The 17,031-nt window shown below is 45.8% G+C and overlaps 1 protein-coding gene across 1 annotated transcript in view; it reads left to right on the forward strand.

Moving 5' to 3' along the window:
* Cpsf160 (cleavage and polyadenylation specificity factor subunit 1) overlaps positions 1 to 17,031 on the forward strand; it is a 105,284-nt gene that overhangs the window by 2,567 nt on the left and 85,686 nt on the right. The window contains exons 2-4 of the mRNA XM_075673504.1: positions 159 to 335; positions 2,183 to 2,317; positions 10,798 to 10,878. Of these exons, the coding sequence (XP_075529619.1) occupies positions 159 to 335; positions 2,183 to 2,317; positions 10,798 to 10,878 (393 nt within the window). The remainder of the gene's footprint in view (positions 1 to 158; positions 336 to 2,182; positions 2,318 to 10,797; positions 10,879 to 17,031) is intronic.

Genomic DNA, 17,031 nt, shown 5'->3' on the forward strand with positions numbered 1-17,031 from the left:
TCTTGGCACTCTTTGGCCATATCTGGCCCTTGCGCCAGTAAACCACACACATTCATTCATTAATTATTAAATGTGATAACATTTTCTTCCGGCATTTGTCACGTACAGCTGCCCACCACTTCCAAATAGTGTAAATTTTTTTTATGTTTCTTCAACAGCACTTCGAAGAGCGAGTGAAGATGTCGACCAGCATGTATGCTGTGTACAAACAAACTCATCCTCCTACCGGCGTGGAGCATTCAGTGTACTGCAATTTCTACAACCTACGCGAAAGAAGCCTCGTCGTTGCTGGTTCTTCTGTTCTGAAAATATTTCGCCTCGTTCCTGAAAACGATGTGAGCTTTCTTTCTTTTTGTGTGTATATGTGTGTTAAATTCACTACTTGGTAACTACCCAGCTCCAAGGTTTGTGCGAGTCACGGCCACAGTCTAGTGCATAGAGCAAGCACAGAAACTTGGAACGTCAGGTTGGTTGCAAGAAGTGCATAAACCTTAACTGGATGAATTGCAAATCCCGATGTAACAAAGCTGTGAAGCTGGAATTGGAGCTGACAGAAACTGACTTTTTCAAAGCATTATGCTGGGCAAAGTGGAGCAGAAGTATTGAGCAGGGTGTACAGAGAGCTTTAGTGCAGCGAGGGCAAAGTTCTGCCATTGAAAGATTCCATGCTCTCGAGCAGCTGCAAGGGTGATGGGTGACGATAAACACCCTGACAAATTGTAGTGCAGAAAAATTCAGATGGACAGAAGAAATGGCAGACAAGCACTAACTACCACAAAGATTTCTTTTTTCAGTGACCCGTGTAAATGGCTGAAAACTCTCTGCTATTAAACAGGTGCAATTCAGTCTTTAGGTTGATTGATTGAGCTAAGTGCATGTGTAATTGCACTTGGCTTTCAGTATAAACGCAGGTCCCTGAAAATAAACATTTGTTGGTAGCTAACGCTCATCTGTCGCTCTTTTCTTCTATTCGTCCGTGTTCTTCTACGCTGTGATTTGCCATGATGTCCAACCAACAAGCCTAAACTGCCACGATTCTGATAACCTTACTGTGCAACAAAGGCTGTTTTCCCGCCACTGTGGGAGTCGGGTGGAAAACATGTTTTTTGGATTTGTGGCTGCCACTGCCTGAAGTCATGATTGAGAAGCAGACTCTCAAGTAGATTGCCACCAACATTTGATGATGTTTTCAAGTGTATCAAGTACATCTGCCAGGCAAGGATGCTATGGTGCTGACATTGCTTGCACACTGCACAGCAGGAAAGATGTACTTTTGCTGAAATCTCTTGTAGAATTATCAACTTATCTCGTTTCAATAGTTATGAAAGGCCTATAACTGCACTTCGCTGGTGCCCTTGCTGGTGCACTCACTGGCTAAGCATAAATGCCTGCAAAAAAGGATGTAATGCATGGAAGTTATGCGATTTTTTGCATTCCACTTTTCGTGCAGGGGCAGCTTGGACTGCTCTGAGCTGTTGAGGCGCAGTAAACTGCTGTTGCTCTACCACTGGATGGCAGTGATCTTAATTTTGTTCACATACAAACACACATGCTCCCTTGAAAGTACCTTGGAATTGATACTGATGCTGCTGTTTTCACTACAGAATGTTACATTGCTTAATGTGCAGTTGAGCTTTATTGCCTAACTTTTTGTACCAATGTTACCTTGCTGAGAAGTTTGAGCTGGTACTATTGCTGGGGCCACCTAGACCTGTGCCAAAATAGAATGACATGGCTGGTCACAGAAGATTGATGTCTTTAGCACGTACACTCTAAAAAAAGTTTACACCCTTTGGGGTGTATATCTGCCACACAACAATAATTGTCATCTGCCTTGCTTGCGTTTCCTTTCTTGAAAACGCCACGCCCACTACTTTCCTGTCGGCAATGCTATGTCATGCTGAGAACGCACATGCTGTTCGTTGCTGGGAAGTACCGGGCTCACAGCATTAAAGAAAGGAAATTAGGGCAAGACAGATGACATTTATTGTTGTGTGGCAAGATACGACTCAAAGAGTGTAAACTTTTCTTAGAGTGTATTCATAGCTGCTTATGCTGGTCATTTTAAATTAGAGTTGATGTATTGCAGGATTTGTTATAAATGTTGTTATATTTTTAGCTGTGACTGTAGACAGAATTGCCATTTTCATCTACTGTTCTCCTCTTTTTTTTCTTATGCCAGTATGCTGAACAGAAACACCGAGTAAAGTTGGAGCACACACACACATTTCATTTGTTTGGTAATGTGATTTGTGTGGAAGCTGTTCGTTTGTCGGCTGCAAGAGACACACTGCTTCTGTGCTTCAGAGATGCCAAGGTCAGTTGTATACATCTTTTTAAATGAACATTGATGAGTGCTGTCATGTTTGAGACTGCACTGTGGCAGGCACTTTCTGGTTGTACAGAAATAAGCTGCAGAGAGCATGTGAACAAGGTTCACACATGCTGCTGCCATGGTCCAAAACTTCGTCCTCTGCGATCGAAAAGGTCTGTAGCATGTATCCACTGACACCAAAGTGCAATTATGCCAGCACAGTTGTGCTTGATACCTCGCAACAAACAGGGAAATGCAGTCATACTTAAATGCCTGGTTCCATGTTTAGCAAGATGAGAACACTGTTAAAGCGGGAGCCAACATTTCGACAAGTGGACTTGCCTTTTTCAAGTCGACATATGCTTTCGTCGGCACAGTATATATAGGTAAGGTTCTTCTAAAGGGGAGAGGGGGTAAGGCACATGGATGCGGCAACGACAGAAGGTGTCTTTACGGTGAGGGTGTAGAATTGAGAATAAAGGAGTGCTGTGCACGAGGCCAGTGGCATGGCCGTGTGTCAGCTGGCGTGTCAACTGCCATGTGCACAGCACCCGTCTATTATCTGCTTCGCTGATGGTCGTGGCCTATCGTGCCACTGAAAGAGATAATAAAAGGAGTGGCGAGAAATGGTGCTCACGAAAAATAAATAAACGAATAAAAAAGAAATTACTGAAAAGGAATAAACATAAAATCAAAGAAAAAGAATGAAAGAGAGGGGAAAAACACTAAGTAACCAAATTACATGGTGTTGCCTATAGCTTGAAATTTAGCATTAAATTTCAATTGTTGCCTATGCTAAATTTCAAGCTATAGGCAACAACACTTAGTTTGGTTGCTTAGTGTTTTTTTTCCTCTTTCTTTCTTTTCCTTTCTTTTTCTTTTATATATGTATTGTTACAGGCTATTCTTGGTGTAAAGAGGGTTTATTGGGATGCAACCAACGGTCACGAGCGCCAACCGAGGTTCCGTTATCACTAGGTGAACATCTTCTTCTTCCCTCTCTTACCCCTTGTGCCACTATTGCTGGCAGCACATACCCAAATCGTAAAAGACTTTCATGCTTGTAACACATCCCCCCACACAGATGAAGCCCACCGGGCAAGTCAAACAGCATTTCGAGCGGTGAAAGGCTTCAAGCGTGCAACATGAGTCACTTCAGTCTTTGAAGAGCATCGACCATTTGAAAGGAGATGCGCGATGCGGTATGTCAATTCACTTATACGGTCAAACACAGTGTAAGGTCCAACATAGTATGCCAGTAGTTTTTCGCACAACCCATGTTTTCTGGTAAGCGTGTGGACAGCCACACTAAGTCACCTGGATCATATATGACGTGTCAATGTCGGTGGTCGTAACGTGCCTTCGAGCGATCTTGTGAAGCAAAAGTGTGCAAATAAGCAAGGCGGCGGGCTCCTTCTGCACGACAGATGGTCTCAGATATGCACGCATCATTGTAAGAACACTTTTGTCTAGCGATAACGGAACCTCGGCTGGCGCTCAGGACCGTCGGTTACGTCCCAATAAACCCTCTCTACACCGAGAGTAGCCCGTAACAGAGTCGTTGAGGTGCTGGGGTGACGGTGACCGGCTTATGCGAGGGGCAGGCAGGGGTGTCAAGCTCCAATCGGAGGCCAGTGAACGGTTTCGCAGCTTTCCCAGAGTATCATTGGACATTCCGCGTGGATATGTGTACGCGCGGTTAATGCGTTGTTGGTCAGATATTGTTGATCGTTCATATCTTAGCAGCTGGCGGCGTTGTGGGGCCACGTTGCAGTACCTGGTGATGTGGCCCTCGATACCACAGTTGTAGCACAAGGGCATAGGATGCTCGACAAAATGCTGCCCAAAGCGCTCAGCCGACAGAGGTCGTCTAACTGGGTATGGCACCTCAGTACGCTGAACAGGAGCCATCCACCTCTGTGCATCACGGCTGGGGTGAAAACGTTTCCTATATTGCTGTTCTGACTGATACGTCTCCGGATGTGGCCATGTCGTGCCAGCTACATCGACGTCCGTGACACACACAGATGGTGCCAAAGTAGCGCATGATGCTGCGAGCACTGAGTGATATACTGGGTAGGAACCAGCAATTGGAACTGTGTTATATAGTAGTTTATTGTGTTGCCGCAGTTCTTCACATGCTATTTCCCAAATATTAGAGGCAAGGTCAGTGAACGGACTTGTATCGACGCTGGCGACAGTTGCCACGTTTGCCAGTCTTCCAAATTTGGGTGCAATACGATGCGTCTTCAACGTCTCAAATGTATGGCAGTGCCGCAAGACATCTGAGACATACGCAAGGTTTTTTCTACCTATCAGAAAATTGTAGATGTCTTCTGCGATGCCTTTCAGAAGATGTCCGACTCGGTCTTCCTCAGACATCCGTGGGTTTATGATCTTGCACAACTTGAGTATTTCTTCTATATAGGTAGCGCATGTCTCTGTCGGAATTTGAGCTCTTTGAGAAAGTGTTCTCTCCGCACATTTATTTTTGGCATCAGAGTTGCCAAAACATTTTCCTGTTTCCTCAACAAAGAGTTTCCATGTTGTAAAGGGCTCTTCGTGATTCTCGAACCACATCAGTGTGGTCTCTGTCAAAAATAAGACGACGTTGTCAAGCTACGTGACTGAGTTCCAGTGGTTATATCGGCTCATCCGATTGTAGTGTGTAAGCCACTCGTCCACATCTTTTCCCGCCCTTCCCACGAACGAGCGTGGTTCCATGTAATGGTGTGTGGCAGCAACTGGCATTGACCTTTGCACGGTTGCAACTGGCTCTGGGTCTGGTCCTTCTATCTGTGGCATGATGACTGTTGTCGGCGAGAGACTGGCTAGATGGCAGCTCCAGCAAAGTTCAAGCGGTTGCGACTCTGTAGTATGGCGACGTCGTGTACCCCGCACCTCCACCACTCTGTTATGGGCTACCCTCAGTGTAGAGAGGGTTTATTGGGATGCAGCCGACGGTCCTGAGCACCTGCTGAGGTTTTTGTTGTTGTTATTGTTGCCTATCACGCATTTGGCTCCTACCCACGATGGGGGATTGGCCAAGAAATGGGTGGATTATTCCAAATTAATATGGAGCTTAAATTTCCCAACATCTATGGAATTAGCATTGAATAGCGTAGAAATACCTGTTAAAATAAAATCAGGAAAGTCATATGGAATGAGTAATAATTAATTTAAAAGTAAAAAAAAAATTTAGCAGGGATTATGTAAGAAATGTTTGGACAAAGAAGCAAGCATCCCTGTGGCTGAATCCCAGAGTGGACTCCCTGAACGAAAGAATAGCAGGTTCTGTCCAAGTCCAGGCCAATTCTTCGAAAAGGTACTTCCAGCAATCTTTTTCTTGCCGCAGTAAAGTGGCGACAAGATAGAAGAAAGTGATGTATCGTCTCCTCCTCATTACAAAACGAACAGATGAGGGAGGGAACCAAACCCGACCTTTGTAAATAGAAATTCAGGGAAGGAATGCGGCAACGTAATTTGGTTAGAGACCTCAAGCATCTTTGTGTTACAGAATTTGCTACACCAGGGAAATGCCAGGTGCTTATAATCTGGAGAAGCAGTCAGATCTGGGTTTGATAAGGCTGTTCTGATTGATCACATCTGAAATCTAGCTGCTGTGACCTGTGCTTTGATAGAACAGGAAGAATGGCAGATAGGAAAAACAGGGCCGGAAAGTGATGTCTTTGCCAGTGAATCAGCAGTTTCATTAAAAAACAAACCTTTATGACCAGGTACCTAAATCAAATAAACACATTGCACATGGGCAGGAACTAGCAAGTGGAAGAGTTCTGTTATCGCTAGGCGAATGGCTTCTTCCCTCTCTTACCCCGTGTCCCACTACTGCTGGCGGCACATACCCAAGTCATAAAAGACTTTCACGCTTGTAACAATATTTATTCCATTTCGGTAACTTCTTTAAAATTTTTTTTCCACGAGTACTGTTTTCTGTCGCTCCTTTTATTATCTTTTTGAGAGATACGATAGCCCACGACTGCCAGTGAAGCAGGTAATAGAGGGCTACTGTGCACACACCTGAAGAAAGAAATTCCAGTAGTGCTGATTAAATAATGTGATCTTATTTTCACATAAAGTGCAATTTAGTGACAAAATGCTGCAGGCAGTAGTTAAGCAACTTCATTATGACTACGTAATGAAGTTAAAGGGTCTCTAAAATGGTTCGGACAAATTTTGTAGACACGTAGGGTACAGCTGACATTAATCATTCACACCACAATTTGTGTGAAACGTCTCATATTGAGAGAGCTACGAATGATTACAAGTTACCCTCCTGCATAATCATGCATTTTCTCCTCAACTCCTTTGCCGAGTGATCGGGGCTAAGCTCCGCCTTCACTCGCTCTGCGTCATGATGGCATGTCGTGTCGTCGACTTCTGGTTCTCTAGGAGCGAGCGCGCGAAGCCTCTTCAAACTCTCCGCCAGCTACTTGGCAGTGGACCCCAAGCGAGGGCTATCGAAGCCGCATGCGTTGCGAGCATTTTGTGGCAGCGCCGAACGTGTCTGGTATTCTGGTAACCACAGGCAAGCTGGGTGTTACGATGGATGGCTGGAAGCATAAACTCAAGCTGATGAAGGAACTTTAGCATAGATGTACGTGAGTGGCCTGATCGGTCTGCGCGGTCCAGCCACCTGTTGGCAGAGAGCTTAAACAGCCAAGTAAAGTGCTAATATTGCTCTAACCAAGTGTAAAACATTTTAAACATTTACAAAAACTTGTTAACGATTACACTCCTACAAAAAATTTGCACCAGCAGCAAGGAATACATTTCGTTACTGCTACTGTGTGTGGTTGAGCTCTGTGCCACCAGGTGGCTGCGCTGTGCAGACCATTCACATTTGCGCTTCTGCTCATCCCATGAAATAACACGGTCAAATGGCCAGGCCCTGTCCCCTTGCGCTTGCGTTTACCTTAATACCGGACTCTCGAAACGCTATTGCATTAGTAATCTTCCGGTGTAAAGTGACGGCCACAAAACCCGCAAATCCTGGTGCCGATCAGATAGTGTCAGTCCGATGCGCTGCAGCCAGTCCGCTCGTCTGCTGCCTTCCTGAGGGACAGGATGTTGCCGCTTGACATATTGCCAATCGCTACATTTGCAGCCCGCAACGCAACAAAGTCGAACCATAGTGCTCATGAAAAGACTGAGACCGACTCTGACGGCGGAGCTCTTGTCAAAATGGAGCATGTTGTAAAATAAGCAGACGATGCTTGCTGTGTGTTGGAAATGCTTAAGTGTAGTGAGACATTGTTCTTGTGCATTTTCTCTCTGTTACTTACTTTTTATAGAAACAAATTAACTAACATTCCAACTATTACGAACATCAGTTTTTCACCATGAAGGTAAAAAAATTATCAATGATGCGCCCTGGGCAGCCAATCGGATAGCTCGCCCTACTCACGTCAATTGGGTGATTTATGTCATGTGGGTACGGGCGGCTAAAAATTCCGAGTAGTGTGCTGCGATCGGCAGCGATGCACATTTTTAAAACCTTATAATAAATTACACGCTTTATGGGGAGCACTTAGATGCATGAATTAATGATCAGAAGGACCTACTCTCATGACTGAGTACAGTTGTACAAAATCGTCAAAATCGTTTCAGGGTACCTTTAAGGAATGAAGTGAACACAAAAATAACACCAGCTGTTATAGTTGCAAGTATGACAAGCTATTAGGTACCTAAGAAACACTTTCAAACTTCTGAACAGCGACATATGCCATTTAATGTGCATTCTGATAACCATAAGGCAATGAAAGCACTTGTAGTACAATCACTATTGACACACACGCACACACACATGCACAAAAGTAAAAGCACACCTTGAGAAATTTTACGCCTCGTGGGCTCAGGAAAATGCATATAAGTTGTTAATGATATCTGAATGAATATGAGTACTGCTTCATAACTTTAATAACACTGTAATAGATTTAATAATGCTCTAATGTTTTAATAACACAGTCTCATTTTCTACCTGCATTTAGTGATGGCACCAAAACAATCGGGCTCAACCGTATTGCTTTCTTAGTGGCTCGCACCGGCTGTCGCGAATTTCGAAACAGTTCCACTTGCATTGCTAAAAGCAACAGCAGTACCATGCAGTACAGAAGGCTAAAGGCAAGGAGCAATATGCATGCCGAGCAATATTTTTCATTCAAAATGATCTTCAATTGCTTATTTCGAGTGCTTGCTCACAACATCTTGAATGGTCCACCCTGCACCACTTGAGATAACATATTTGGCTCTTCGAGACAGCGACATTCCCTTGCAGCAGCAGTGTTAGGGTTACCGCTTTTTTGATTGGCCTGTCACATTTGCTCCGTGAGCACATCCTTTGTCTGACCTGCAGCTCTGTTTGTGCATGTGGTTTAAGTGTTTCTCGATTACCACAGTCTAGTTTCTTTCCTTGCTGTAATGTGACACTGGAATTTCTGGTATCAGTGGTGTCCTCAAGCTCTTAACTATGCTAAAAATCAACAGGCTGATCTTTTGAGTTGCACGAGTTGAAATCTCACCCACGATGTTGGAACATAATCGGTGGTCATTTGGAGACCCTTCAAATAAGTTCGTAGTGCAGGTAGCATTGCTGATTTTGGAAATACAAGTGCCTTGACCTAGGTGCCATCAGTTTTTATATGCTCATGATAGATAAAATTGTCATCCATCCTAATGTTGCATGAAGCTAGTACAAAGGAAACCCATACTGGTGTCTCAGAAATAACGCTTCACAGTTTAGGGAAAATTCGTCCTGGTCCAGAATTTTTCCTCAACTTTGAAGCGTTATTTCTGAGAAACTCGTATGGTTTCCTTTGTAGCTTCATGTACATTTAGGTGGATGACAACTTTATTTTTCATGAACATTTCCTCCACCTTGTGGTATTCTGCAGAACTGATTTGCCAGTTTCTATATAAACAGCATGTCTACTGACTCGTACTATAAGGTATCTTGCAAGTCATAACAGGCTGCTAGTATAGTGGTCTGACTAGAAGAAAAGCTGCTTTGTTTAGGCTAATGAATTTTGTCACTCCACATTACTATAATTTGTTGATTTGTTTTGTTCTTATCCTTTATTTCCTTTCTTCAGTTTAGATTCATATCTGACTCGACACCCTAATTTAGATTTTTTTCATGTGCTTTTAAGGCAGTGAATGTGGTAATTGTACTACACAAGTGACTGTGCTATAGGTGGTATAGAAGATACAAGCATGTTGTTTCCACTGATAGGTAAATGTTGAGCTTTTTTGATAGTTATGGTGATACTCTTGATTATTTGATGCCAGGGGTTTAGAGTGCTTATAGCATTACTGATCATGTTAGAATCCCTGTCCTTTAGGGAAAAAAATTGTACGCCCAAATTTTATTGCACAATATTGTCCTTGAACTTATCTCTTTGTTTGCCGTTATCAACAAAAGGGCACAGCCTGCACACTCTTTTTTTGCATGCCATTAAAAAAGGTGGCACCAGTTTTTCTAGTCTCCAGCTTCTACCTACATAACAATATGTGTTGCTCCTTTAGGGGGTGTTTAGCGTATACGTCTTAGCAGAAAAAAATTATACTTCCCTGAAATTAATTCCTGCCATGCTTTTGTCTTCTATGTAACAAGTCTTTAGCCAAATGTAGTGCTGTTTAAGTCATTAACCTCCAGTCCCGAGCTGTACTCGTCATGGGAGGTTGTACCAATATCGCCACTGACGAGTCCTACTGGTTCAGTGGGACTCGTTCAGGCTGATATTGTGCTGCTCCCACTGCCAAAGACGAATTACGGTCGGCATTGAGGGAAAGCTGCCCTCAAGATTACCTTTTCTCTATTTTTAAAAAGTTTTGTGTTAATTCTAACCAAAAACCAGAGATGTAATATATTTTCAGTATCAGAATGACATAGAAAAAAATTTGACTGCATAAAAAAATTTGTGAAATTCGGCACGTTTGTCTGGAATTAGGGGGTTAAAGGGTTGAATGGTTTCAATGGAAGGGGAGTCATTTTCCATGTTGCATATCAGTGTACGAAAAAGAGTAAATTTCTTGTTGTGTGAAAAGTTTGCCATATTGTCAACTTTTGCCTCATGATAATGGCAGGGACAGATTATAAATGAAGCTGTGGGATAGAGTCAGTCTTTCTTGTTGTTATCCACAGTGTGTACAGAAACATGCAGGGTACAAAGGTGGGGATGCTTAGACATGGTAGTAAAATGTAAGGAGGCTTGCACATTTACTGCTTCCATGTCATGCTACTCTCTAAGAGAAAAAAACCAAATGCAATCAGAGATGCAGTGAAAAACCACAAGGTATTTTGCCTTAGTTAACAAAAAGAAAAGCAAATGTGAGGGGAAAGTTAAACTGTCCATGCAGGGAGCTTTTTTGGGGTGGAAATCATATGTGGTATTAGTCATAACTCATTACCACGATGCGCAAATGGAACAAACGTGAAATGTTTCAGATTTCTTTATTTATTACAGCTATCCTTGGTAGAATATGATCCTAGCACTCATGACTTGAAGACTGTGTGCATCAAGTCATTTGAAAAAGAAGAGTTCAAGGTTAGTATTTTATACTTGTAGTTCCTCTCATGTTAACATTCCACTTGGTGTTCTTGTCTCCCATTTAGTGTGTCTTTATAATTGACTCAATTGCTCCATAAATTTCCTTAGCAATGAGCTTGTTAGCATAGAAACTCACTTTCTCTACCAAAAAATGGTTTAAAAAGAATTGCATGGGGAATGTTTATCAATCTTTAGTAATTTCCATGCATAAAGTTTCGCATGCATACTGTGAAGAAGCTAGCCTTAAAGGGGGACGTAGAGCTATAATTATGCTGTCACAGCAGTAAGAGCTTGAAAATGTGTGTTCTAGTGTACGTAATGGTGCCAGGTCATGGTACTGTAGTTGACACTCTTTAAAATGAAACCTCACGGGACCAGGGAAATTAGTTTCGTTTATCAAGAGTTCCATTTACTGAGAGACAAAGCTGAATACAACTGCATGAATACAAAACAAACAAACCATGAGGATGGTGTGCTGTTTAAGTGGCAGTTCTGTTTCAGCGATTTCTGCTTATTGAGATTCTACTGTACTACTTTGGATCCAGATCAGTTATGCAAGTTTAAGAAATATTGTAAATTACTTGTTTATATAAGGGCACAATTATTCTTTTCTATAAGGATTAATGTATGGCTTATCAGTTTCAATCAAGCTAATATGTACACTATGGAATTGAGTTAAGTTCTGAACCAAACCTCAATTTGAAGTCATCTTAGCTGTCCCCCAAGGGGCGTCTGCGTCAACAGGCATTTGGTGGGCTGCGACACTACGTACCCGAGCACACGAGGGTTGGACACTCCCGCGTCTGACCGTGCGCGGCTTAGCCGTGTCTGGGAAAAGGAGATCCTGGGTGTTGAGCCAATGCCGGGTGTGTGGACCTTTATGGCCCCATCGGCTGCGGCAACATACCTCTTTGGCCTCGGCTTCACGTAGACGGCACCCCCTGACTGACCTACCTGGGGCAAATCGGTAGTTGCCTTTTCTTACCTCCTCTCCAATCTTCATCTTTCTTTCTAGCCTTTTCATCTTTCTTGTCTTCTTTTCACTTCTTCTTACTTCCAAATTTCCTGGTGGCAAGGGTTAACCCTTGTGTGAGTAGCCTACCTAGGTTATGTCATATTCGGTTATAGTGTTAACGTACCACTGGCGTTTGCATGACCTATTTCACAGCTCCTGCAGCGTCCCCTTATAGGACTCCATGATGGGTGGCTGGCGTTGCTGCTGAAATCTCCACATATCCCTATGGCTAGTTCCTTCCCCCCACTCCTGGATCGCCCTCAGAAAAGAGGGAGCACCGATAAAGTATTCCAGTTTTTTGGTCGGGAAAAAGATACCTTTCCCCGTTTCCATGTCATTCATTCTGAAAAGCCAGATAAACCAGTGCAGACAATTTCACGATTCCTTGTTTCAAAGTCTCTTACGGAAGTTTTTGGTACAGGTTATAAAGCATTGAGAATGGCAAGCGGTGATCTTCTCTTGGAGCTCTGCGACCAGAAACAGTACAAAAAACTGCCCAATCTAGTCTTATTTGGGGATGCCCAAGTAACAGTAACCCCACACCGTACTATGAATACCACCCGTGGCATTGTCTCAGATGATGATGTGTTGGAGCTTACTGAAGCTGAACTCGTGGAGGGCTTTAGTGGACAGAACGTCATCAGCGTTAAATGAATTAAGATGAGGCGTGACAGCAAGGAAATTCAGACCATGCACCTAATAGTGACATTTGGTTCAAGTGTTCTACCCAAGTCTGTTGAGGCTGGTTAGATAAAGCTCCGTGTTAGGCCATATGAAAAAGAAGTTTATTTTACCACATAAGTACACTGATGTATACAAAGCGGTAGGAATAGCAGGATAAAAGCTGCAGAATGGCAGCTTGACGAGTCCCACCTCCCCGTGGTGGGACTATATGTGCCAAATCCCCTAAAATGTTTCAAATGCCAGTGTTTCAGCCATAGTTCGCAGAGCTGCCGAGGCCGCCAGACTTGTGTGAAATGCAGTGACCATGAACATACCTCTGAATCTTGCGAGAACACTCTCCACTGTGTAAACTGTGATGGGGAGCACGCCGTATACTCACGGTCGTGCCCGTCCTGGAAAAAAGAAAAAGAAATTGTGACGATAAAAGTAAAGGAAGATGCAACTTTCAAGGAGGCCGCAGGCGAGTATCCTACCTGCCCAAGCACACATTTCCCGATGTGACGTGTCAGGGGGCGGCAACACAACGGCTTCCGGCGGCTGTCCGGCCCACATGCAGTGAGCTGGCGGTGACGCCATCTGGCCCCCTGGCGGCTTCAGCTAGCGCTGTTCCGCCACCCCAGAAGAAAGGACCATCGACCTGCGCGCCGGCGGCCTTAAAGGTCTCGCCCTACGTGGCAAGGCCTTCACGTCAAACGCAACGCTCGGAAGAGTGTGTGTCCAGCGCCTCACAAGACTGTGACGCGGCTAATGCCTCCGGCTGTGTTGCACTAGTTTTGGACAAGTCTGCAGCTTGTCAACACGTCGCCCTTCTTTAGATGCCCCTTGAGGCAGTGTTAGTTTGGGCAATCCTTTTTAATAAACTGGTCACTGTGTGTTCTATATACATACCCCCTAACTATCATCTCAGAAAAAGCGATTTCTCTAACCTTATTAATCAGCTTCCTGACTCATACATACTTGTGGGTGATTTTAATGGCCACAACGCGATGTGGGGAGACTCGTGATGCGATGCGAGAGGTTGATTGATTGCAAATTTTCTTCTGACCTCTAGTGCCTGCCTGTTTAATAAGAAGCAGCCGACGTATTATAGTGTCCAACACAACACATATTGACACGTGTACTTATCTTTATCGGGCGACCACGCCGCCCAACAAATGTTATCGCGCAGCGCAGGACACTCCTGCATGTAAAAGAAGTTTCTGGAATGTTATCGATGGTTCTGTCCACTGACTTTCACCGCAACTTGTGTAATCTGATTGCATGTATGGACGCGAATAATGTAGAACTTTGTGGAAAACACGCGGGTCCCATCGGTTAATCTGGAACATTCGATGACTGATCTATAAAAGCCGACACGCTTGACCCGCTGATCAGATTTTCGACAATCGCCGACCGTGTTCGCCGCTATCGTTGTGCTATAAGTGTAGCCTTTATTGTGGGCACAGGTTCACCCAATAAAAGTTAGTTTTGTCGTTCACAGTATTGCTACTGTGTTATTCAATGTCACCACCACGTGACATCTGCTGGAGGTGCTTTACGTTCATGTACCGGATGCCCCCGACAAGCCGTAATCCAAGCCTGGACCGCAAAGACAACACCAGCGCCGTTCCGGAACATCGAGCAAGCCGCCGGCTACAGCAACTGCCCCCAGAACACGGAATTCTACCAGAGACGACCAAGAAGACAGCCCCAATGGCAGCCGGAGCAGCCCCAATAGTTCTGCAGCAGCCCAGGGAGCCACCGACGTTCCGCGGTTCCTCATTTGAAAACCCGGAAAGCTGGCTGGAGACGTATGAGAGGGTCGCTACGTTTAACAGTTAGGACAGCGACGACAAGCTGCGGCATGTCTATTTCGCATTGGAAGACGCCACCAGGACCTGGTTCGAGAATCGAGAAGCCACCTTAATGACGTGGGACCTCTTCCGAAGCGGCTTCTCGCAAACGTTTACAAGCGTCGTGCGAAAAGAACAAGCCCAAGCACTACTAGGAACCAGAGTGCAGCTGCCAAACGAGACAATCGCGATCTTCATGGAGGAGATAGCCCGTCTTTTCCGGCATGCCGACCTGGAAATGTCGGAAGAGAAAAAAGTCCGCTTCCTGATGCGGGGCGTCAAGCATTAACTTTTCGCCGGACTTATTCGTAACCCGCCAAAGACCGTAGCTGAGTTTTCTGCAGAGGCATCGACGATCGAGAAAACTCTGGAGATGCGCACCCGGCAATATAACCGTGAGAGCCTCGCGCCGCAGTACGCCATCCAAGGATTGGGTTCCGACGACCTGCAAGAGACCATCAGGGCCATTGTGTGCGAAGAACTGTGCAAGGTCCTGCCTTCGTTGCAGCCTCAAGTGGCCTCGATCGCCGACATCGTGAAAGATGAGGTTCAGCAATCGCTTAGAGTTCCTAAGGTGCAACCTCAGTTACCGCAGCCGCAGCCAGGAGTGATGACCTATGCCGCCGTCGCACGCCGTCAAGGCCCCCCTCCGCGACCGCGCCAGGGCCCTGTAACGCCGCAATTCCATTGTCCGCCACCGTCGCTGCCAGCACGCCCACCCAGCGCACCTACGCGAGGAAGACGGACATTTGGCGAGCCCCCGACCACTGCCCGCTCTGCTATCACTGCGGCGAAGCCGGCCATCTGTATCGCCGATGCCCATACCGCGACTTGGGACTGAGGGTACGCCGTCAACGCGCCGCGTCCACAGCTTGGAGAGCGCCCACGTGACATCGTCGACTACCTCGCCGCTACTCAATGGAGCTTTCGACGACCGTCGCGTTCGCCATCACCAGGCCGCTACCTCTCGCCGAAGCGCCGACCATACACTGGCCCAGCCCGGGGCCGGTCAGCGAGCCTAAACTAAAAGGAAAACTAAAAGCAGCATCCGATGGAGGTGCGGTTGCTGTTCGTCGAACTGACGAAGATCCTCCACCGCCGACGAAGAAACCATCTCGACGACCTAATGACGACACGCCGCGTTCCCTATGAAGTCGGGAAGCCAAGACTACACCGACGAAAGACGACTTGACGACGCGACGTACCAGCTTCGGTTCAACACGACGCAGCCGTGATCCGACGCCAAGACCCAACTGCAACGCCAGACAAAGAACCACTGACCTCGATGTGCTCCTCCACAGTCATGCAGTCACTGCCTTAGTCGACACAGGGGCCAATTACTCCGTAATGAGTGGACACATCGCCGCCCAGTTGAAGAAGGTTAAGACTGCATGGGAGGGCCCCCAAATTCGGACCGCTGGAGGACACCTCATTACGCCGACTGGAATCTGCACGGCAAGAATAACCGTTCATGACCGGACTTACCCTGCCACCTTCGTTATCCTCCAACAGTGTTCACGAGACATCATTCTTGGCATGGACTTCCTGAACCAACACGGCGCAATCATCGACCTGAAGTCGAAATCGATAACGCTTTCGCAAGATCAAGCGATGCCATCAGAGAGCTTTCGTGGTCACCGCGCCTTGAGTGTGCTCGACAATCAAGTGAGCATCCCGCCGCACTCCAGCATTGTTATTTCCGTTGGCACCGGAACACCCGCTGACGTAGAGGGTGTCATCGAGGGTGACCAGCATCTACTACTTGACCGTGAAATTTGCGTTGCAAGAGGGATCGCTCGACTCCACGGAGGGAAAGCGGAAGTGATGCTAACCAACTTCAGCCAAGAGTTCAAGCACATCAACAAGGGCACGACAATCGCATACATTGAGGAAATTCTGGAAACGAGCAATGCCTTTGTCCTCTCAGATTCTGCCGCATCTACCCCGCCGACCATAGTCCCCGAACCAGACTTCGACGTAAATTCAAGTCTCCCCATGAGCAAGCAGCAACAGCTCAGAAGTCTTCTCCGTTGATACAAAGACTGCTTTTCGACATCATCGAGGATTCCACAAACACCAATTGCAAAGCATCGCATCATAACCGAAGAGTGCACTCAACCACACCGCCTGAGCCCTTACAGAGTTTTGACACGAGAACGTGAAGCTATTGGGCAACAAGTCAACGAAATGCTGCACGACGACATCATCCAGCCGTCGAAAAGCCCGTGGGCATCTCCTGTTGTACTGGTGAAGAAAAAGGATGGAACCCTACGTTTCTGCGTCGATTATCGTCGACTGAACAAGATCACGAAGAAGGACGTATACCCCCTTCCGCGGATAGACGACGCATTGGATCGGCTCTGCAACACTAAATACTTCTCGTCGATGGACCTCAAGTCTGGCTACTGGCAAATAGAAGTCGACAAGAGAGATCACGAAAAGACGGCCTTGATCACGCCAGACGGCCTCTACGAGTTCAAGGTCATGTCATTCGGACTGCGCTCGGCGCCTGCAACGTTTCAGTGCGTCATGGACACGGTGTTAGCAGGATTGAAGTGGCAGACGTGTCTTGTTTATTTGGATGACATCGTTGTCTTTGCCAAAAATTTCGACGACCAC

This window comes from Dermacentor variabilis, chromosome 1, assembly GCF_050947875.1.
Source record: "Dermacentor variabilis isolate Ectoservices chromosome 1, ASM5094787v1, whole genome shotgun sequence".
NCBI classification, from domain to species: Eukaryota; Metazoa; Arthropoda; class Arachnida; order Ixodida; family Ixodidae; genus Dermacentor; species Dermacentor variabilis.